This window comes from Halichoerus grypus, chromosome 15, assembly GCF_964656455.1.
Source record: "Halichoerus grypus chromosome 15, mHalGry1.hap1.1, whole genome shotgun sequence".
Lineage (NCBI taxonomy): Eukaryota > Metazoa > Chordata > Mammalia > Carnivora > Phocidae > Halichoerus > Halichoerus grypus.
Window position 1 is genome coordinate 56,517,230 of NC_135726.1, and position 22,969 is coordinate 56,540,198.

The window sequence follows — 22,969 nt, forward strand, 5'->3', positions numbered from 1 at the left end:
AGTGGAGGAATCTGACATACAGGACAGAGGAAATGAAGTACATGAACCTGTAATGGGTCACATTGGTGTCAGGTACAAAACGTTCTTCAAAGGAAGCATAATAAGTGTTGTAAAATAAATGTCCAGAACAACAGCTAAGTAAATCATAATCTAAATGTAAACATGAAAACATCCATTTTATTCAAATATCAAGCCACATATAGGACCCATACACTGTAATTTATAGTAGAGTATTTAAGCTTTGTTTTGTGTGTAATCACAGGCTTTCACAGGGTCCTCTTTGCATTCTGATCAGCTCAAACACACAGGCTTGGTCCAGAGACCCTAACATGGGAGGTTAACTGATGTACAAGACTTGTGGAATGAGGGCGCCTGGGTGGCAGAGTTGGTTGAGTTTCTAACTCTTGGTTTTGGCTCAGGTTGTGATCTCAGGGTCATGAGACTGAGCCCTAAATGGGGCTCTGCACTCATTGTGGAGTCTGCTTGAGATTATATATACCCCCCCACCTCCCATCCTGCCCCACCACTGCTTATGCTATCTCTCTCTCCCAAATAAATCTTAAAAAAAAATAAAAGAATTCTGGAACTCTCATCTCCTGTAGGTACCCTGCCCTCACTTAGTAATATCCTCCAGGATTCCTGAAACACTGTGGGATTTCTCCATTGCAACAGTGATGGACTGGGAGTTGTCACAGAAGTCCTAGTCATTACACTGACCTATTTCCTTATTTTTTTTCTCTCAAGGATGATGTTCTATTCTTTCCTGAGAGTACCATAGCAAGGAACCTGTCTGTACAAAGGTACTGATCTAGTCAAGTGGAAGAGGAACGGGCAAAGTCCATTTAACACCAGGGCTGAATCTATGGCTACCTCACCTCATTTACCTGTGAGGTTTAACCAAATAATGATAAAAATTTATTCTTTTCTAGGTGGTGGGAAAATAGAAGGAAGAGGTGCACCTCACATGGGAACCAAGAGATTGAATCAAGGCTGCACGAAATCCAGCTTCAGTTCAATGAAGAGCACTAATTCTATCAAAAACAAAAGCCACTTCTATAATCTGAAGCACACTAGCAGTTCCGGGCAGTCAAACCTTGAGAATGTATGCTCCACACAAAATTCCAGGTCTGCATCAGAGAAAATGAACAGTTTCAAAGAGTCCCTCAACATAGGGAAGAGGACCAAATAGGTGGGCCTGGAGTCCTTCCCTCCCTTCACTTTTCATTCAACCTAATGTCACTCCTGCAGGGTGAACAGGATCCGCCACTCCTCCCTGGGGCTCCTTTATTTCTCCTTCTTCCTGTCACCATGCCAAACATATTCTTGGAAATAGCTCCCACTTTGACAAGTAATGCAGGAACAGTATGGTCCTGGTTCAATGCTGGATTTCTTAGCTTGGACCACACAGATTACATAGCTTTGTAAAAATACCAAGTTTTCCCTATACTTTTACTAATGCCCACTTCTTCAGGGTACAGGATCTCTTCAGTTTGCATCTCTGGCTTCCTTCTAAAAACTGACCTTGCCTAAAATGAACATGGGCAGAAAAATCAGTTGCATTTTCCAGTGTCCCCACAAGAAACCACTCATACAGAGAAGCCTTCATAAGATATGTGGCTATTATTACATACACTTTAGTGGTGAGAGATAAGAGAGAGCACATTGCAGGGAAAACAACTGAAGAAACTCTCATAGAAATTACTGTTCTTGGGGCGCCTGGGTGGCTCAGTTGTTAAGTGTCTGCCTTCGGCTCAGGTCATGATCCCAGGGTCCTGGGATCGAGTCCCACATAGGGCTCCCCTCTCCCACTCCAGCTGCTTATGTTCCTGCTCTCGCTATCTCTGTCTCTGTCAAATAAATAAATAAAATCTTAAAAAAAAAAAAAAAAAGAAATTACTGTTCTTGGGCGCCTGGGTGGCTCAGTCGTCAGGCGTCTGCCTTCAGCTCGGGTCATGATCCCAGGGTCCTGGGATCGAGCCCCAGGTCGGGCTCCCTGATCGGCGGGAAGCCTGCTTCTCCCTCTCCCACTTCCCCTGCTTGTGTTCCCTCTTCTCTTGCTGTCTCTCTCTCTGTCAAATAAATATATAAAATCTTTAAAAAAAAAAAAAAAGAGAGAGAAATTACTGTTCTTCCTTGTATCTCCTGGGCTGCTTAGCCTTTGAGGACTCCAGGCTCTTCTATGTCCTATTCACTTCTGCACCCTGCTGGCCACATTCTCTTCTCTCCTATATACTCTCATTTCTCCATAATTTACATTTTCTCCATTGTGTTACACAGAAATTTGCTATCCTAACTCTATATCCTACTATGAATACCTAGGATTAGCTGCATTTGGAGAGTAGGTTAGCTTTCTTTACATGCAACTTTTTTTTTTTTAAAGATTTTATTTATTTATTTGACAGAGAGAGAGCACAAGCAGGGGGAGTGGGAGGCAGAGGCAGAGGGAGAAGCAGGCTCCCCGCAGAGTAGGGGGAGCCTGATGTGGGACTTGATCCCAGGACCCTGGGATCATGACCCGAGCCGAAGGCAGTCGCTTAACCAACTGAGCCACCCAGGCGCCCTACATGCAACTTCTTTTTTTTTTTTTAAAGATTTTATTTATTTATTTGAGAGAGAGCGAGTACATGAGAGGGGGGAGGGTCAGAGGGAGAAGCAGACTCCCTGCCGAGCAGGGAGCCCGATGCGGGACTCGATCCAGGGACTCCAGGATCATGACCTGAGCCGAAGGCAGTCGCTTAACCAACTGAGCCACCCAGGCGCCCTACATGCAACTTCTTAACAAAGTAGTTCAACCTATCTGTGTCTATTTTCTTTTCTTTTTTTATTTGTCAGAGAGATAGAGAGAGCGAGTGAGCGCACAAGCAGGGGGGACCGGCAGTCAGAGGGAGAAGCAGCCTCCCCTTGGAGCAAGGAGCCGATGTGGAACTCAATCCCAGGACCCTGGGATCATGACCTGAGCCGAAGGCAGATGCTCAATGACTGAGCCACCCAGGCGTCCCTCTATTTTGTTTTCTATTAAGGTATAACTGACAAAAAAATTGTAACTGACATACAATATTACATCAGTTGAGGTGTACAACAGTGATTTCACAACTCTATAGGTTCTATGATGCTCACCACAAGTGAGATACTGTCTGTCACTATACAATGTTATTATAATAGCATTGAATGTATTCCCTATGCTATATCTTTTATCCCCATGACTCATTAATTCCATAACTAAAACTCTGTACTTCCCATTACCCTTTACCTATTTTGCCCATCCTACCATTGGGGTCACTCTGGTAACCAGCAGGTTGTTCAATGTATTTATGGGTCTGTTTCTGCTTTTTTTGTTGTTTCTAGCTATTTGTTACAACGTGGACAGACCTAGAAGGTATTATGCTATGTGAAAGAGACAAATACCATATGATTTCACTAATATGTACAACGAAAAACAAAACAAATGAACAAACAAAAGCAACAACACACCCATGAATGTCTATTTTGTTTTGAATAAAGTCCATGGATAATCTTTTTTTTTTTTTTTAAAGATTTGTTTATTTGAGAGAGCGAGAATAAGAGAGAGAGAGTACATGAGAGGGGGGAGGGTTAGAGGGAGAAGCAGGCTCCTCGCTGAGCAGGGAGCCCGATGCGGGACTCGATCCAGGGACTCCAGGATCATGACCTGAGCCGAAGGCAGTCGCTTAACCAACTGAGCCACCCAGGCGCCCCAGTCCATGGATAATCTTAAGAACTATAAAAATTCCAAGATTACACACATTCTATAAATGTAACAAGTTGGCCTCTAACAATTTTCCACTGCTGGCAGAAGACAGAAGACTCCTAGATTGAAGACCAAAGGCCATTGCTCATGACACAGCAAACATCATCAACAACTTGATCACACTAATTTCACTTGCCAGCCTCCCACCCACAATTCCTACAGGTAGCTGCTGGACATGCAGTGGGTTTGTGCCACATCTGTGAGACTCTGAGCATAGGAAACCACAATATCTTAACGGAACATCTAGCATATCTGCCCAGACTTTTGCCATGGAAAGAGACATACATTTTCCTGTACAATAAACAAATCTGTCTTCTACCCAAGGGCAAGATACTATCACTATATTCCCAAGATTTTTAATACACAAACATCAATGGAAAGACAATTAGAATAAAAATGTTCAAAGCATCTATCCATAACACATGGAGAAAATGTAACTCATAGAGATTCATCTCCCAACAATATCACCACTCAGTATGATACCAGCTGGGCTCCAGTCTAATTTTTCCATATGCACACCACCTCATTAAACATTCATAACCTGACACAGGATCTGGGATAAAATCTATTCAATTTACATCAGGAAACATTTTGCAAGGCGATGAAAGGCAGGATACAATACAGAAGAATTGAGTGAGCTGTAACTTTCACTTCTGTAATGTCTCCATGGGTCTTGCATTCAACTAGGTAAAGAAATCCCAATACCCATGAGGGTCTACTTTAAATTTCTATAGTGAGCTTTCTAAAGGACATGGTAAAAAACAAAAAACAAACAAACAAAAAACTAAACTAAACTGTGCAAAAGCATAGAATTTACATGTTATCTGAAAAGATGAGAGTATTTTTTACTCCTTATCCAGGCAAAGCACATCCTGGATATAGTGGAATCACGGCTCATTACAAAAAAAGGGCAGAGAATTGGGAAACACATAGGAATTAGGGCAGAGGTATTCACCAACCATCAATGGGAATATTAAAAAGAGCAACATACACTTAAAAGCTGGACAAGACTGTGTAAAATGAAACAGTGTTGGTCACAAGGATAAAAATACTTTGGATTGAGCTGAAGTTAGGTGAAGATCTGGAGGAAATGTTGAGCCTATGAATGCACATGACCTACTCTGTTTGCCTGTACCTGAGGAAAATCAAGGAAACTCTGCTCCAGGTCATGAGTTCACAGCATGATTTCAAGGAATAGTAACAATGCTGTACACAGCAAATGTATGATTTTCTTCTGATATTCATGACAGTATCCAAAATTCATTTTCCTTTTTGCTGCTCTGTTGCTCATTTGGCAGTGACATACAGAGGAAAATTAAAAACTCAATATACCTGGAAGCTTTGACTTTAAGCTCCTTCCAACCAGTGTCCATACAGCTAATCTGAATGGTCTGGAAGACACCAAAGACCCACATTGTACCACAGTGGACACACCTCTGGCCACTCTGTAAACATATGAAAGAGGTGTGCATCCAGAATCATGGCAGAAATCTTTTCACCCAAAAGCTGTCACTATGGGTGGGACTTATTTAGAGACAATGACCAATGAGTTGACTATACTCATATTTGGTGATTAAATTGATAGAACTTATCTCCAGTGACCTAAAGAGAGAGATAATGATAAAACAGCTATCAGATTGCTACGATTCCAGTTACAGTGTATAACAAGAAGAAGACATCTATTGCCAAGCCCCTGAAAGTCATTCTGCTATGGGAATATTGAAATAATCATTCATCAGAGCAAAGATGCCCATGGAAGGTTTTTGACATCAAAACTGACATTGAGTGTGTGGTCCTGTGAGATTGCTAAACATCACTAGAGGCAGGAAAAGATGGAGAAAATCACAGGAGAAGTCTGATCCAAGATTGTGATGGTGTTAATGCATATGAAGACTTGTACAAACAAATGAAAAGAGCACAATACAATATTTTCAGAATACATTTCAATTTGTTAGCTAACCTGATGGGAAAAAAAGAAAAACAGAAAACCTCCATCACTACACAAAACACGCAACACACTGATTTTTAATAGGTTTCAGAACAAAATTGTAAATGTAATGATGTCTTTAGAAAAATACAAAGGATTCTGTCTCTGAGGTCTTGGTATAAGGGAAGATTTCTAAAAGTGATAAAAACACAACCATAAAGGGTGAACTGACAAATTGGATTACATTACAATTAAGAACTACTCTGCATCACAAGCTCGAGAGATAGAAATAGAGGTAGGGTGAGAGAGGAGACAAAGGACTCATTCTCAGGATATATACAAAACTACAAAGCCAGAAGAGAAAGATATCACAACAGAAAAAAAATGGGCACAATAACCCACTAGACACTTTGAAAAAAGAGATTATCCAAAGGTTAACCAAACTCCATACTAACAGGAAGTAACAAACAACAAAAAAGCAAATAAAACCACGACTTGGTAACATCACACACCAACCAGAAGACTACTGTGAAAAAACTACATTAAAAAAACCAAGTTTTGTAAAGTATGTGGATAAGTCAGAAATCCAGTACACTGCTGGTGGTGGGAAAACTTGTATAAAGATTTTGGCAAAGTGTTTGCTAGTATCTATTAAAGCTGAACATATCTAAACATATTTACCAACAATTCAGTCCCACATAAATAGCCAGCACACATTTGTGCATATCACTAAAAGACAAATTATACATTTTACATGCCAGTACTATTCTTGACAGTCCTATACTGAGAACCATCCACCTACTCAATAACAGTAGAATGATGCAGTCAGGTGATATTTACACTGGAATTGGATCCATCCATTCTAATGAATGAGGCATAATAACCTGTGGTAAATACAGATAAATTCACAAATGATGGAAAGAAAAGAAGCCAAATACAAAAGCGCTCCCATTGCCTGATTACTTTTACATAAAGTTCAAAAGTGAGGACAGCAATCTCTTGCCTTATACATTAAAGGACTGCAGAGCTTTGGGGAAAGTTACTGAGGAGCTCAACACAACAAACAATATCCTGTTTCATGATCTCAGTGGCTTAGAGATGGGATCAGTTTGTGAAATTCTCTTGAGCTCCTTACTTATGATTTCAACATGTTACATTATTTTTTAAAAATCCTTATCATTGGGGTGCCTGGGTGGCTCAGTCAGTTAAGCGACTGCCTTCAGCTCAGGTCATGATCCCGGGGTCCTGGGATCGAGCTCCACATTGGGCTCTCTGCTCAGTGGGGAGCCTGCTTCTCCCTCTCCCACTCTCCCTGCTTGTGTTCCCTCTTTCGCTGTGTTTCTCTCTGTCAAATAAATAAATACAATCTTTAAAAAAAAAATCTTTATCATTAAAAATAGATGTAAGTAAATAAATATCATAATGTACATATATTGACAACTTGAAATTAAGGCAGGATGTAATTTCACAGTTACTAGATTTAAAAAGCATGTTTCTTTTTTTTTTTTTTAAGATTTTATTTATTTATGTATTAGAGAGCGAGCGAGAGAGAAACAGCATGAGAGGGGAGAAGGTCAGAGGGAGAAGCAGGCTCGCCGCTGAGCTGGGAGCCCGATGTGGGACTCGATCCCGGGACTCCAGGAGCATGACCTGAGCCGAAGGCAGTCGCTTAACCAACTGAGCCACCCAGGCGCCCAAAAGCATGTTTCTTTTTATTTTATTTTTTTAAAGATTTTTATTTATTTATTTATTTGACAGAGAGAGACACAGCGAGAGAGGGAACACAAGCAGGGGGAGTGGGAGAGGGAGAAGCAGGCTTCCCGCGGAGCAGGGAGCCCGATGCGGGGCTCGATCCCAGGACCCCGGGATCATGACCTGAGCCGAAGGCAGTCACTTAACCAACTGAGCCACCCAGGCGCCCAAGCATGTTTCTTTTTAAAAAAATAATTTTTCGCTAAAGCAATAACTGAGTATACAAAATTTACAGAAAAAGAATGAAATGTAGAATTATTTTCTTAAAAGGTAAACAAGAAGACATAAGAAACAAGTAATAAAAAATGATTGGGTGTAAGGAAAAGCATAAAAGTTGGTAAATTCAAACACCAATATCACCATTAGAATATTAAATATAAATAAACCAAATATTCCTAGTAACACTAACTGTTGCTTGAATATATTGCACTGGAATTTTCATAGAGCTATAACTAAAACAGAAGGAAATAACTGGAAGAAAAAAAAGAAAACACCCCATGTAGTGATGATCAATCAAACAACCAGCATGGTAATATAAACATTATATAGAAAAATCTTTAACACTAAAGGAGTTTGGGGGACTGAGTCCAAGACGGTGGAAGAGTAAGAGACCATAGTTTTGTCTGGTCCCGGGAATTCAGCTAGAAAGCTATCAAATAAATCTGAACACCTGAAAACTCAACCAGAGATCTAAGAAAAGAATAGCTGCCACTATGCAAATAGAAAAGCGACCACTTTCTGCAAGAATGACAAGACAGAAAAACTCACTGCAAAAAAGAATAAAAGGCAGTACTGACTGCCAGGGACCTAATCAGTATGGACATAAGTAAGATGCCCGAACTAGAGTTCAGAATAACATTATAAAGATACTAGCTGGGCTTGAAAAGAGCATAGAAAACACTAGAGAATGCCTTTCTGGAGAAATAAAAGAATTAAAATATAACCAAGTAGAAATTAAAAAGGCTATTAATGAGATGCAATAAAAAATGGAGACTCTGTTACGATAAATGAGGCAGAAGATAGAATTAGTGACATAGAAGACAAAACGATGGAGAATAAAGAAGCTGAGGAAAGGAGAGATAAACAAGGGGGGGGGAGAATTTGAGAGATCAGTGATAGCATAAAGCGAAACAATATTAGAATAATTGGGATCCTAGAAGAGGAAAGAGCAAGAGGGACAGAAGGTATATTAGAGCAAATTATAGCAGAGAACTTCCCTAATCTGGGGAAGGAAACACGCATCAAAGTCCAGGAGGCACAGAGAAACCCCACAAAATCAATAAAAATAGGTCAACACCCAGACATATAATAGTGAAACTGGCAATTCTCAGAGACAAAGAGAAAATACTGAGAAAAGCTCAGGACAAGAGGTCTGTACCTTACAAGGGTAGAAACATTAGATTGGTAGCAGACGTATCCACAAGAGCTGGCAGGCCAGAAAGGATGGGCATGATATATTCAGGATGCTAAATAAGAAAAATATGCAGCCAGGGGCGCCTGGGTGGCTCAGTCATTAAGCATCTGCCTTCGGCTCAGGTCATGATCCCAGGGTCCTAGGATCGAGCCCTGCATCGGGCTCCCTGCTCCACAGGAAGCCTGCTTCTCCCTCTCCCACTCCCCCTGCTTGTGTTCCCTCTCTCGCTGTGTCTCTCTCTGTCAAATAAATAAATAAAATCTTTAAAAAAAAAAGAAAAATATGCAGCCAAGAATACTTTATCAGCTAGGATGTCATTCAAAATAGGAGCGATAAAAAGCTTCCAGGACAAATAGTAACTAAAAGAATTTGTGAACACCAAACAGTCCTATAAGAAATATTGAAAGGGATCCTCTAAGCAAAGAGAGAGCCCAAAAGTAACATAGACCAGAAAGAAACAATCTACAGAAACATTCACGTTACAGGTAATACAATAGCAATAAGTTCATGTCTTTCATTAGTTACTCTGAATGTAAATGGGCTAAATGCCTCAATCAAAAGACATAGGGTATCAGATTGGATAAAAAAAGCAAGACCCATCGATAGGCTGTCATTTTAGACCCAAAGACACCTCCAGATTGAAAGTGAAGGGTTAGAAAACCATTTATCATGCTAATGGACATCAAAAGAAAGCTGGGGTGGCTATCCTTATCTCAGATAAATTAGATATTAAACCAAAGATTGTAATAAGAGATGGGGAAGGACACTATATCAGAATTAAACAGGAAGATCAATCCAACAAGATCTAACAATTATAAATATTTATGCCCCTAACACGGGAGCAGTCAATTATACAAGCCAGTTAATAACAAAATTAAAGAAACACATCGATAATAATACAATAATAGTAGGGGACTTTAACACTCCCCTCACTGAAATGGACAGATCATCTAAGTAGAAGATCAACCAGGAAATAAGGGCTTTGAATGACACACTGGACCAGATGGACTTCACAGATATATTCAGAACATTCCACCCTAAAACAACAGAATACACATTCTTGTCAAGTGCACCTGGAACATTCTCCAGAATAGATCACATACTGGGTCACAAGTCAGGTCTCAACCAGTACCAAAAGATTGGGATCATTCCCTGCATATATTCAGACCACAATGCTTTGATACTATAACTCAATCACAAGAGGAAATTTGGAGGGGCGCCTGGGTGGCTCAGTCATTAGGCATCTGACTTCGGCTCAGGTCATGACCCTAGGGTCCTGGGATCAAGTCCCACATCAGGCTCCCTGCTCTGTCGGGAGCCTGCTTCTCCCTCTCCCTCTGCCTGCATACTCTCTCTCTCTCTCTCTCTGTCAAATAAATAAATCTTAAAAAAAAAAAAAAAAAAAGAATGAATGGGTCAACAAGGAAATTAAAGAAAAATTTTAAAAATTCATGGAAACAAATGAAAATGAAAACAGAACTGTCCAAAATCTTTGGGATGCAGCAAAGGAGGTCCTAAAAGGGAAGTATAGAGCAATACAAGCCTTTCTCAAGAAACAAGAAAAGTTTCAAATACACAACCTAACGTCACACATAAAGGAGCTGGAGAAGGAAGAGCAAATAAAGCCTAAGCCCAGAAGGAGAAGAGAATAAAGACTAGAGCAGAAATCAATGAAATAGAAACCAAATGAACAGTAGAACACATCAATGAAACTAGGAGCTTGTTTGTTGAAAGAATTAGTAAGATGGATAAACCTCTGGCTAGACTTATCAAAAAGAAAAGAGAAAGGACCCAAATAAATAAAACCATGAATGAAAGAGGAGAGATCACAACCAACACGGAAGAAATACAATTATAAGAACATATTATGAGCAACTATATGCCAACCAATCCGGAAGAAATGGATGCATTCCTGAGACCTATAAACTACCAAAACTGAACCAGGAAGAAATAGAAAATCTGAACAGACCCATCACCAGCAAGGAAATTGAAGCAGTAATCAAAAGTCTTCCAACAAACAAGAGTCCAGGGCCAGATGGCTTCCCAGGGGAATTCTACCAAACATTTAAAGAAGAACAAATACCTATTCTTCCGAAGCTGTTTCAAAAAATGGAAATGGAAGGAAAACTTCCAAACTCGTTCTATGAGACCAGAATTACCTTGATCCCAAACGAGACAAAGACTCCCCAAAAAGGAGAATTACAGACCAATATCCTTGATGAACATGGATGCTAAAATTCTCACGAAGATACTAGCCAATAGGATCCAACAGTACATTAAAAGGATTATTCACCATTACCAAATGGGATTTATTTCTGGGCTGCAAGGGTGGTTCAACATTCACAAATCAATTAATGTGATATATCACAATAATAGAAAGGACAAGAACCATATAATCTTCTCAGTAGATGCAGCAAAAGCATTTGACAAAGTACAGCACCCTTTCTTCATTAAAACTCTTCATAGTGTAGGGACAGAGGGTACATACTTCAATATCATAAAAGCCATCTATGAAACACCCACAGACAATATCATTCTCAATGGGGAAAAACAGAGCTTTTCCTCTAAGATCAGGAACACGGCAGGGATGTCCACTCTCACCACTGATGTTCAACATATTACTAAAAGTCTTAGCCTCAGCAACCAGACAACAAATAGAAATAAAAGGCATCAGAATTGGCAAAAAACAATTCTAACTCTCACTCTTTGCAGATGACATGATACTCTATGCGGAAAACCCAAAAGACACCACGGCAAAATTGCTTGAACTCATACAGGAATTCACCAAAGTGGCAGGATATAAAATCAATGTATAGAAATCAGTTGCATTTCTATACACTAACAATGAGACCGAAGAAAGACAAATTAAGGAGTTGATCCCATTTACAATTGCACCCAAAACTGTAAGATACTGAGGAATAAACCCAACCAAAGAGGCAAAGGATCTGTACTCAGAGAACTATAGAACACTCATGAAAGAAATTGAGGAAGACACAAAGAAATGGAAAAATGTTCCATGCTCATGTTTTGGAAGAACAAATTTTGTTAAAATATCTATGCTTCCTAGAGCAATCTACATATTCAATGCAATCCCTATCAAAATACCATCAACTTTTTTCACAGAGTTGGAGCAAATAATCCTAAAAAGACCCTGAATAGCCAAAGGAATGTTGAAAAAGAAAACCAAAGCTGGTAACATCACAATTCCAGATTTCAAGGTTTATTACAAAGCTGTAATCATCAAGACAGTATGGTACTGGCACAAAAACAGACACATAGATCAATGGAACAGAATAGAGAACTCAGAAATGGACTCTCAACTCTATGGTCAACTAATCTTCGACAAAGCAGGAAAGAATATCCAATGGAAAAAAAGACAGTCTCGTCAACAAATGGTGTTGGGAAAATTAGACAGCCACATGCAGAAGAATGAAACTGGACCATTTCCTTACACTGTACACAAAAGTAGACTCAAAAAGGATGAAAGACCTAAATATAAGTCATGAATCCATCAAAATCATAGAACACAGGCAGCAACCTTTATGTCCTCGGCCACAGCAACTTCTTGCTAGACACATCTCCAAAGGCAAGGGAAACAAAGTAAAAAATGAACTATTGGGTTTTTATCAAGATAAAAAGCTTTTGCACAGCAGAGGAAACAGTCGACAAAACCAAGGCAACCAACATAATACTAGAAGATATTTGCAAATGATATATCAGATAAACGGTTAGTATCCAAAATCTATAAAGAACTTATCAAACTCAACACCCAAAGAACAAATAATCCAATCAAGAAATGGGTAGAAGACATGAACAGACTTTTCTCCAAAGAAGACATACAAATGGCCAATACAGACATGAAAAAATACTCAACATCACTCAGCATCAGGGAAATGCAGATCAAAACCCCAATGAGATACCACCTCACGCCAGTCAGAATTCCTAAAATTAACAAGTCAGGAAACGACAGATGTTGGCGAGGATGCAGAGAAAGGGGAACCCTCCTACACTGTTGGTGAGAATGCAAGGTGATGTAGCCACTCTAGAAAATAGTATGGAATTTCCTCAAAAAGTTGAAAATAGAGCTATCCTACAATCCAACAGTTGCACTATTGGGTATTTACTCCAAAGGTACAAATGTAGTGATCCAAAGGGGCACGTGCACCCCATTGTTTATAGCAGCACTGTCCACAATAGCCGAACTATGGAAAGAGCCCAGACGTCCATTCACAGATGAATGGATAAAGAAGATGTGGTGTATACACACACACACACACACACACACACACACACACACACACACACACACAAAATGGAATATTACTCAGCCATCAAAAAAATGAAATCTTGCTATTTGCATTGATGTGGATGGAACTAGAAGGTATAATTCTAAGAGAAATAAATCAATCAGAGAAAGACAATTATCATAGGATCCCACTGATGTGTGGAATTTAAGAAACAAAACAGAGGATCATATGGGAAGAGAGGAAAAAATAAGTCAAGACAAAACCAGAGAGGGAGACAAACCATAAGAGACACTTAATCAAGCGAAACAAACTGAGGGTTGCTGGAGGGGAGCGGGGTGGAGGAATGGGGTAACTGGGTGATGGACATAAAGGAGGCCATGTGATGTAACACGCACTGGGTATTATATAAGACCCGTGAATCACTGACCTCTACGTCTGAAACCAATATTAAATTTTATGTTAATTAATTGAATTTAAATTAAAAAAATTAAAAAATTAAATTATCTCTGGAAGAAAAAAAACAAAACAAAACACACTAAAGGAGTTTGTCAAACTCCTCAATATCATAAAAATGTAAAGCTGTTGTTGTTACTCATAGTGTTATATTTCAATATCTTAAATGTACACCATTTCAATATTCTAATTGGAGGATAACAAGCATAATCTACATATGTGTGTGCATATTTATACACACACATATAAATATACACATAGAAATACATGTATATAGGGAAACATTTATTTTTTGCTCATGAGTCATTAAAATCATCATAGAGGGTTGACATCATTAAGATGGTAAAGGGGGGTATTGGGTGACTTAGTTAAGTGTCCCACTCTAGATTTAGGCTCAGGTCATAATCTCTGGATTGTGGGATCAATTCCCACATCAGGCTCACATATCCTCCTCCATGCTGGGCATCTAACCTGCCCCACCTTTCTCTCCCTCCCTCTAAAAAAAATAAAAGATGGTGAAATACATAGTTCACACTTCAGTAATTCTCATAATAAGCTCAATTAGCAACTTTCCATAAGACATCAGTGGGCAAATTGCAGTACTCAAGGGTGAGGCTGAAACACCCCTTGGACCACAGAGATCGAGAAGGACAACATTAAAAGGGTAAGAAGAACAATTTCATGTTGACCATAATGCACCTCCCCCGGGCAGGAACCAGAGCAGATGTCGTTCTTAGGGTCCATGGCTGGTGTGCTTTGGAGTTCCTGGGCCAAGTCTAGAATGCACAATTCAAACCAAAATGAGTGGAGTATGGTAAACTGTGTGGGGTCTTCTTTAAGGGATGCTTATGGTAAATATACTGGAAGTGGACACTTTTTCACAAAGACTACTGGGGAAGTCATACAGGAACTTACTTTTGCCTGTGACTGTGGGGGCTTTTATCTAATGTATTTGCTGTTGGGTGGATCTACATTCAGTTCAAGTCCCCTGCAGGCAGTCTGGTTACACGAACTGGAGTCCAAATCAGCAGCATCAAGAAATTGTTTAGCTACACTCTCAATAATATTTCCATATCATCCTTATTAAAAACAACATAATGCCGCAGCAGTTCAAAAAGAAAGAAAAGATATAATCCATAAACTGTGGAGAAAATTAATCTCAAATAATTTGAGATTTAGGGTCACTGGGAAAAAACATTATTAATGATACCATCCCACGGCTTTAACAAGTGTCCCAGCATCAGTTTCATTCATTCATTCATTCATTCATTCATTTATTATTTATTTAGATTTTATTTATTTGAGAGAGAGAATGAAAGAGAGTACATGAGAGGGGGGAGGGTCAGAGGGAGAAGCAGACTCCCCGCTGAGCAGGGAGCCCGATGTGGGACTCGATCCCGGGACTCCAGGAGCATGACCTGAGCCGAAGGCAGTTGCTTAACCAACTGAGCCACCCAGGTGCCCACTGAGTTGTGCTTTCGATGCTTTTCAAACTGAGGCTAATTATTGAGTAAATGTGGATTTATAATAATTTTACACCCTTTTATGGAAGAGTTAGCTATACATTCCTCAGTTATCTGTGAAAATTTCATTATTTCAACCGAATAACTAATGTTCTTGACTTGCAGAAATTCCTATAATCAAGATACATTCAGCTTTGAAGAAACTATCACCATATTCGTCTTAAACAGCAACTAGCAAAAATATTTAAAAATTAGAGTGTTTGTTTTAATATGCAAATAATAATGCCCTGTATACTTAATTCGTCATGACTTATTTTACTCTTATATGTCAACCACAAACAACATCTCCACGTGGACGTTTTTCATGTATTTGACATTACAGTGTCCTTAATCTCCCGTGGAAAAGTAGGTATGAATGAATTCCCATCCTACAATAACCCCTCATGTCTGAGAGACAGCAACAATCAAATCATTCTGAATGCCCGGGAGCACTGAAGGCTTAGCATGAGATGATTTAAGAGTAAAATTACTAATATTTGCCTCCAAAATAACTCAGATATGGTCAAAAGAAAAAAAGAGACACAGTGAAACTAATTATCCCTCTCCAGACATCCATCCCCCTTGATCCTTTCAGGAATATTAACAAATACATTTGACTATTCTATAACATGGGTTTGAACAGTGTGGGTCTACTTATACACAGATATTTTTTTTATAAATATAGTGCAGCAGTGTAAACATATTTCCTTAATATTTGCTTTTCTCCACCTTACTTTATTATAAAAATACTGTAGAGAATATGTACAATATACAAAGAATGGGATGATTAACTGTTCATGTTCTAGGTAAGGTTTCGGGTCAACAATACTGTATTTGCATGACAAAGAAGGAATGGTTTTAAGTTTGGGTACTATAAATTACACACAGATTTTTAGTTCTGGAGGGGGTTGGTGCCCCTCAGACTGCACTGTCCAAGGCTACAATGTAATTGATTTAGGTCATTTAAATTTGGATTTTTCTCAATAATAAATACTCTGATTTAGAATCATGTCTGAAAAGTGGTACTGGTTTACTACTTTCTGCTGTGAATTCCCTGATCTTATTTCTTTATTTATTAAAGATTTATTTATTTATTTTGGAGAGAGAGAAAGAACAGGATGGAGGACTGAGGGAGAGGCAGAGAGAGAATACCAAGCATTTAGCACCAAGTCTGAACTGGAGCTCGATCCCAAGACCCTGATATCATGAGCTGAGCTAAAGTCAAGAGTCGGACGCTTAACAAAGCTAGCCACCCAGGCACCACTTCTCTGAATTTAGATTTGCCTTTCTATTGTATACTTTGCCAATTATTTGCATCATTAATATTTTTATCCCTTCTAAAAGTTTTTTTCTGAACTCTATATTAAAAACAGAGGCTGTTCATCAATCATTGTATTTCTATCCAGTATGCTTGCTCTGATGTTGAGTAAGGTTTCAGTTCCAAGTAGACTTTACCACCATTCTTGACATTTGTAAGGTATCTCCCCAGTATATATAATTTCATGTTGAATACTTCTGATTATTAATTAAATATTGCCACATTATTTACATTATAATGTTCAGAAAGTTTATAGTTCTGCTTAAACACTTTGCCGCATTTTTTTTACATTTGTCTGTATTCTCCCTACTATGTATTACCATATGCTGATAATATTTGAGTGGTAGTTAAAGACTTTGCCAATTGTTTACATTTGTGAGATTTCTTCCCATTATGAAACGTCTGCTATTGAGTGAGTCTTGAAGACTAGTTAAGAGGCTTGCCACACTTATTACCTTTTTAAGTTTTTACTTGATTAAGGATATAATGAGGTACAATAAGATTTGAGCTTTCTGAAGACTTTCCCACTGTGGTTCTCTGGAAACTGAGTTCTCTGATGTTTATTAGGATTTGACACTTGATTGACATTTCCCCCAGATTCATTACATTTGTGAGTTTTGTCTCCTTTATAAATACCTTGGTAATTATGGAAAATAGAGTACTCACTAAAGGCCTTCCTAAGTTCACAACACATGAAAACTTGCTCCAAATTAAGTATTATGTGGTAAGTATTACACAGTGATGTTTGGATAAAGACCCTTTTGTGTTAATCAAATTTAGGGAGTGTGCAACAAGGAGGGATTATGTGTCGGTGGGAGAATAAAGAACCCTTTGAAAAGGACTTCTCAAATCAATCACATTAGGAATTTTTATCTTTATTTTTAAATTTCTAACATTCAGAAATGTATCAGTGAATGACTAAACCAATCTTATATTTGAAACGGTTTGAATGAAACTTTCAGCACAGATTAGGTGACTTTCCAGAATATCCAAATGTCCTTTCAGAGAATATGTATGTTGAAAAAATGGATTATCATCCCTGGGTTCAAAGACATTGCTCTGCAAATGACTTAAGGTGGGTTTTTTTCCCTGAATGTTTTCCATCCTTGATCTGGTCTGTCAGTAAGGATTTCATTATGGTAACTGTCCCACATGGGTCATATCCATCATAACATTCTTCCTGCCTGCTTTTGACTACCACCATCACCTTCCCAGTCATTCACTAAGTATAAATACTCAGGGCCAGTGCTTCCACATCTTTCCATATCACTCCAGAAAATAAATATTCCTTGCCTGTCTTTCCCAATAGGCCTATGGTGTTGTGGAAAGACACAACTAAAAGATACAAAATAAGTTATACCACTTACTGTACTCATATACATATACATTAAAATTCTAATGTGAAAAATTAATAAACACTATAGTATATCATCAATGGAGGAAAAGGAAGTACCAGGGTTTATTCCATCATGGAGACAAAAATGGACCAAATTACCTTTTAGAGTGTTCCAGAAGCCATTTAGAACACAGCACCCCCAAGTAAGTACAAATGAAGAGACACATGGAAGAGACAAGGAAAGTTTGTGACACTTGACCACAAAAGCTGCTCACCCTCCCTGACACTCCATGGCAACACTGTGAGAAAACTCTTACCTCCCCTCAGGAGACAAAAAAATGAGTGACCTGTATGTTCAAGGCTTCATTGGTCTGGCTTCTTTCCTGCTACCTGCTGGAATAGTTTTTGTCATGCATGACATGGAAGGCAGAAGGAAAGAGAGCACCCTCTGAATATCCTGTAATGGTTGCTCAGAGAAAAGGTGAGCAATTTGTTCAAACAATGGAGAGACTACATAGCTGAGGACAGAGAGAGGAAGCTACCATGGGCTCTAATGTGAACTACAATTTTTTTTTTTTTTAAGATTTTATTTATTTATTTGACAGAGAGAGAGAGAGACAGAGAGAGAGGGAACACAAGCAGGGGGAGTGGGAGAGGGAGAAGCAGGCTTCCCACTGAGCAGGGAGCCCGATGTGGGGCTCGATCCCAGGACCCTGGGATCATGACCTGAGCTGAAGGCAGACACTTAACGACTGAACCACCCAGGCACCCCATGAACTACATTTTTTTAAACTGGGGAATTACAAAAATTGAGACAATATAAATGGACAGAATATAGAATATGTCTGACAGGCCCCTGAAATTACTAATATATCTGTTCCCCTGTAGAAACCAAGTTCAGAATACATGGCTAGGAGGCTTTTTTCTCTTTTTTAAAAATTATCTAATTTCAACAAAAGATCACAAGGCATACAAAGAAATAGAAAAATATGTTCCAACCAGAGAAACAAAATTACTGGCCCTAAATTAACAAAGAACTCTTAATAGCCTGACACAGAAATCAAATAACCATCACAAAGATGCTAATGGAGAAAGAAGAGAAAATGGGTAGTGTAACTAAATGTTATCAGGAAAACTATGCATGACCAAAATAAAAATCCAAAGAGACAGAAAATATAACGACGATCAACCAGAAATTGGGAGCTGAAGAATATAATCACTGAATTTAAAAACACAACAAGGGGTCGGTCACAAATTTGATCAAGCAGAAAAAGAATCAGACAACTTAAAGATGCTTTGTTTTAAATTATCTACTGAGAGGACAAAAGAAAATGTGGAAAAGGACAGAGTCTAAGCGACTCGTGGAACATCAACAAATGGACCAATATGTACATTAAGGGGACCCCAAAAGGAGAGAAGAGTGAAAGGGACGAGGGGTTTACATGAAGAACTGAAGACTTGTACTTCCCACATATGTGGAAAAAAGGGACAAATGCAACAAGCTCAGTAAATTTAAAGTAGGATACATGTTAAGACATGAATACAAGTGACACTGATAATTAACCTACAGAAAATCACAAGTGAAAACAGAATTTTGGAACAGCGTGACAAAAGCAACTCATCTTGTACAAGAGAGCTCCTGTAAGGTTAGGAGCGGGATTCACAGTAGACCTGATAGGAAAAAGTGCAAGGGACAATATATTCAAGTACTGAAAGATCAAAAAATAACCACCAAGAATACTCTTATCTGGCAAAACTAATTTCCATGAATGTAGACATGAAGACTTTCTTAATTAACCCCCCCCCCAAGTTTACCAGAAGACCTGTCCTACAAGAAACATTAAAGGAAGTCTTTCTAGGTGAAATAAAAGGATTCTAAACAGTAACTGAAACCACATGACAACATAAAGCTCTCTGCTAAACGTAAATATTTACACAATTACAGTAATCCATAGTATTGTAATGAGGTAGCACAAATCACTTTTATTTCTGCTAAAGAATTTTTTAAAAAATAAAAGCATAAAAATAATAAATCTGGGTAAATAAGTACACAACATAAAAGATAGAATTTGTGATACCAGTAACATAAAGTGGGTGCAGGGGTGGAGATGATAAGTAGAAGAGTTTTCTATGCAATTGACAATATCAGTTTAAAGTTGTTTGTTATGCCTTTAACATATTTTAAGCAATTTCCAAGGTAACCACAATGAAAATATGTACAGAAGACACAAAAGTTAATGAGAATGGAGTCAAAGAATATTATGGGTATAACACCACAATTAAGGATAAAATTTAATATGTAAACATGATAGAGGTATAAGCTGTTTAAAAATTGCTATCAATTCATAGAAAGTGTTTCTCTCATGCAAAGAGAATATACATTCAGAAGGGGTGATGAAATTAATTATATTATTATGACAATTCACCTACACATGATACAACATTCACTGAACACTAACCAATGAAAGAAATACACAAGATGAGTCACAATCAAATATGTATGGCTGGTATTTGTACAAATACATACATAATAAGTAAAGGGCATAAAGCTGATTCATATTTAAGTTAAACTCACACTGTCTTGAATTATACGAAGTTGACAATTGTCATGCTATAATAAGATACACAGATAAAAATGATACCACAACTAAATAATGTTGTGAAAGGTCCCATACAAAAAGAACCACATTATTATGGAATTGTGGAACCAGAATAAGGCAAAATGTAACCAAAAAATTTCAATGTAAAAAATAGGTAAATTTTTTTTGAAATTTTTAAAATTTTTATTATGTTAATCACCATACATTACATCATTAGTTTTTGATGTAGTGTTCCATGATTCATTATTTTCGTATAACACCCAGTGCTCCATGCAGTACGTGCCCTCTTTAATACCCATCACCAGGCTAACCCATCCCCCCACCCCCCTCCCATCTAGAACCCTCAGTTTGTTTCTCAGAGTCCATAGTCTCTCATGGTTCGTCTCCCCCTCCGATTTCCCCCCTTCATTTTTCCCTTCCTGCTATCTGAAAAATAGGTAAATTTTTAAAAGGAAACCTTCTATGTAACTATAATTTCAAACTGTGACTGCGTAGTGATGAAAAACAAGCATTTTGAATTATTAACATGCTTTCATTGGCAGTAAGCTTGTAAAGAACATTCATTAATACAAACATAAAGAACTCTAATGGAAAATTTTATGACTACGTACTTAAAAGACATTAAAAAATGTATTATGTTATTAATATATCCCTCCTCTTACACAGAATGCAAGGCTATAATCCATTCTTTAGAACCAAGCACCCAAACAAAAACCTTTCATTTTGAAATGGAAAACAACATGAAAATTGTAAAATGTGCCAGCAATCACTTTATAAAAAATAAGTATTTGGGATTAAATTCAGATATATTCTCAGGAAAGCAGAAGAAAAGACTAATGGTTAATTTTTCCTGTAAATATAAAATTGAATTTATAAACAAGATTTTTTTAAAATATGGGAATTTTGCTAGTTATCTACCACACTTCTTCTAAGCAAATGCCCATGTCATATCACAAATTTTCATGTAAAAAATTCAGAGATGAATCTGATATGTAACTAATAAAGTGAAAACACTTCACAAAGTCAAAGAACTTCATATCATACAAAATTATAAAATGACGTGATTATAAATAAATAAGGTAACAATTCAGACTTTATTATAGCCTGCAAGTTCTGAGTTCTAAATGTTCTAGCTCCCCAGTGGCATTAATTTACATAGAAATTTTAGGATTCAAATAGATATATTAAATTATTTCACCACTGAGAAATGGAATACATAGTGGAAATTTCTAATTTTAGTTGATATAAAGAAAAATGAACTTTTATAGTGAAATAAAGGAGTAGACTTTCCATTTAGGAAGGTGTTTTGTTATCTGATGAACTTACTGAGTGTCCATTATGTACGATTAAGATTAAAGCCTCCATAACACTGAAAAGCATAAACCAAAAAATATCTGATACCTGTCTCTAGTGTTCTGGGATTCCTACACCACAATATGCCCACCACTACCCTGACACACTTCTCACAAAAGGCAAAACAGAAGTTACAAAGGGCTTAGCATAGAGATACTCAGAAATAGTGAGATTTTCCCCAGGCCCTCACAGCAATGGAGAAGCAATCAGATTGTGGAGGCCCTCCCACTCCAAGGAGAGTCTCTTGGCCCTCCCTGTGGATGTGATGGACCATCACTGGAGCTGAAGGAGAATCCCTAGAGAATGTAAGAGCTTGATAATGTTGGACAGCAGATGTCCCTCTGTGAGAGGGAGAGAAATAACTCTAGGCTTCTCAAACAAATTTCCATTCAAGGAGAGTTACTTGAACCACATTTTAAGGTCTGTCTTCATCATTCACATTTGGACCTCACCTCTGTCATCTGCTTCATTCATTCCCACCTACCTGGATGGAAGGCTACGGTCTCCTTTCTCTTCACATCCCAGAGCTGCTTCTCTTGCTCCAAAAAGATGACCAGGTCTGGCTTCCACACAACAAGACCTGTTTAATAGAAAAAATGAATAGGAGTATTACTGGAGATTCTTTCAATCCACTACTGTGCTCAGTGGAGAAGAGAGGACATTGTAGAATTCTAGAAAATGATTTCCCAAACACTGTTGACCAATAGCCCCACTAACATGTAGGAGAAGTTTCAAATTTTCACATCATGACCTCCACTTTCAAGTACTACCAATACAATAATAAGGACTTAAAATTTCAGTTTAAGATGTGGGCAGTACCATTTTTTGCCACTCACTGTTTACAACTGGCACTCATCTACAGAAGTGATGATGTTCTCTTAAGGAACGGGAAGCTAAACCATGAAGATTTTTCTCTACATCTACAAACCCCTACTTATTTCCCTTACTGCCTGGATCTGAATTCCCAACATTCAAAGAGGAATCTTCTAATACACAGTCTTCAAAGGAAGGAACAAAACCCTGAGTGTGGTTTGGGAAATCTGGAAGGAGTTATTCTCACCCAGGAAGAGGAGGTGTCCGTAGTTCTCTAACATCACATCCCTGTACAATTCCCGCTGAGTGTGGTTCAGGCATCCCCACTCCTCCTGAGAGAATTCTATGGCCACATCCCTGAATGTCAGCAGTCCCTGCAATAAATACGACAGTTACCAAGTGGCCAATGGCAGAGTTCACAATGCTCCCTAAGATGAAAGAGGGTGTTAATGTCACCAGCTAGACCCCAAGACCTGACCTTTACTGCT

At 38.3% G+C, this 22,969-nt stretch overlaps 2 protein-coding genes across 2 annotated transcripts in view; both read right to left on the reverse strand.

Annotated features, from left to right (window-relative positions):
• Positions 1-22,969, reverse strand: part of LOC118537090 (uncharacterized) — a 93,182-nt gene that overhangs the window by 9,135 nt on the left and 61,078 nt on the right. Inside the window, exons 3-4 of the mRNA XM_078063413.1 lie at positions 22,729-22,855; positions 22,153-22,248 (exon numbers count right to left, since the gene is read on the reverse strand). Of these exons, the coding sequence (XP_077919539.1) occupies positions 22,153-22,248; positions 22,729-22,855 (223 nt within the window). The remainder of the gene's footprint in view (positions 1-22,152; positions 22,249-22,728; positions 22,856-22,969) is intronic.
• The window catches only part of LOC118530339 (KRAB domain-containing protein 5-like), a 160,104-nt gene continuing 159,932 nt past the window's right edge, over positions 22,798-22,969 (reverse strand). Inside the window, exon 8 of the mRNA XM_078063423.1 lies at positions 22,798-22,855. The gene's annotated coding sequence lies outside the window, so the exon portion shown is untranslated. The remainder of the gene's footprint in view (positions 22,856-22,969) is intronic.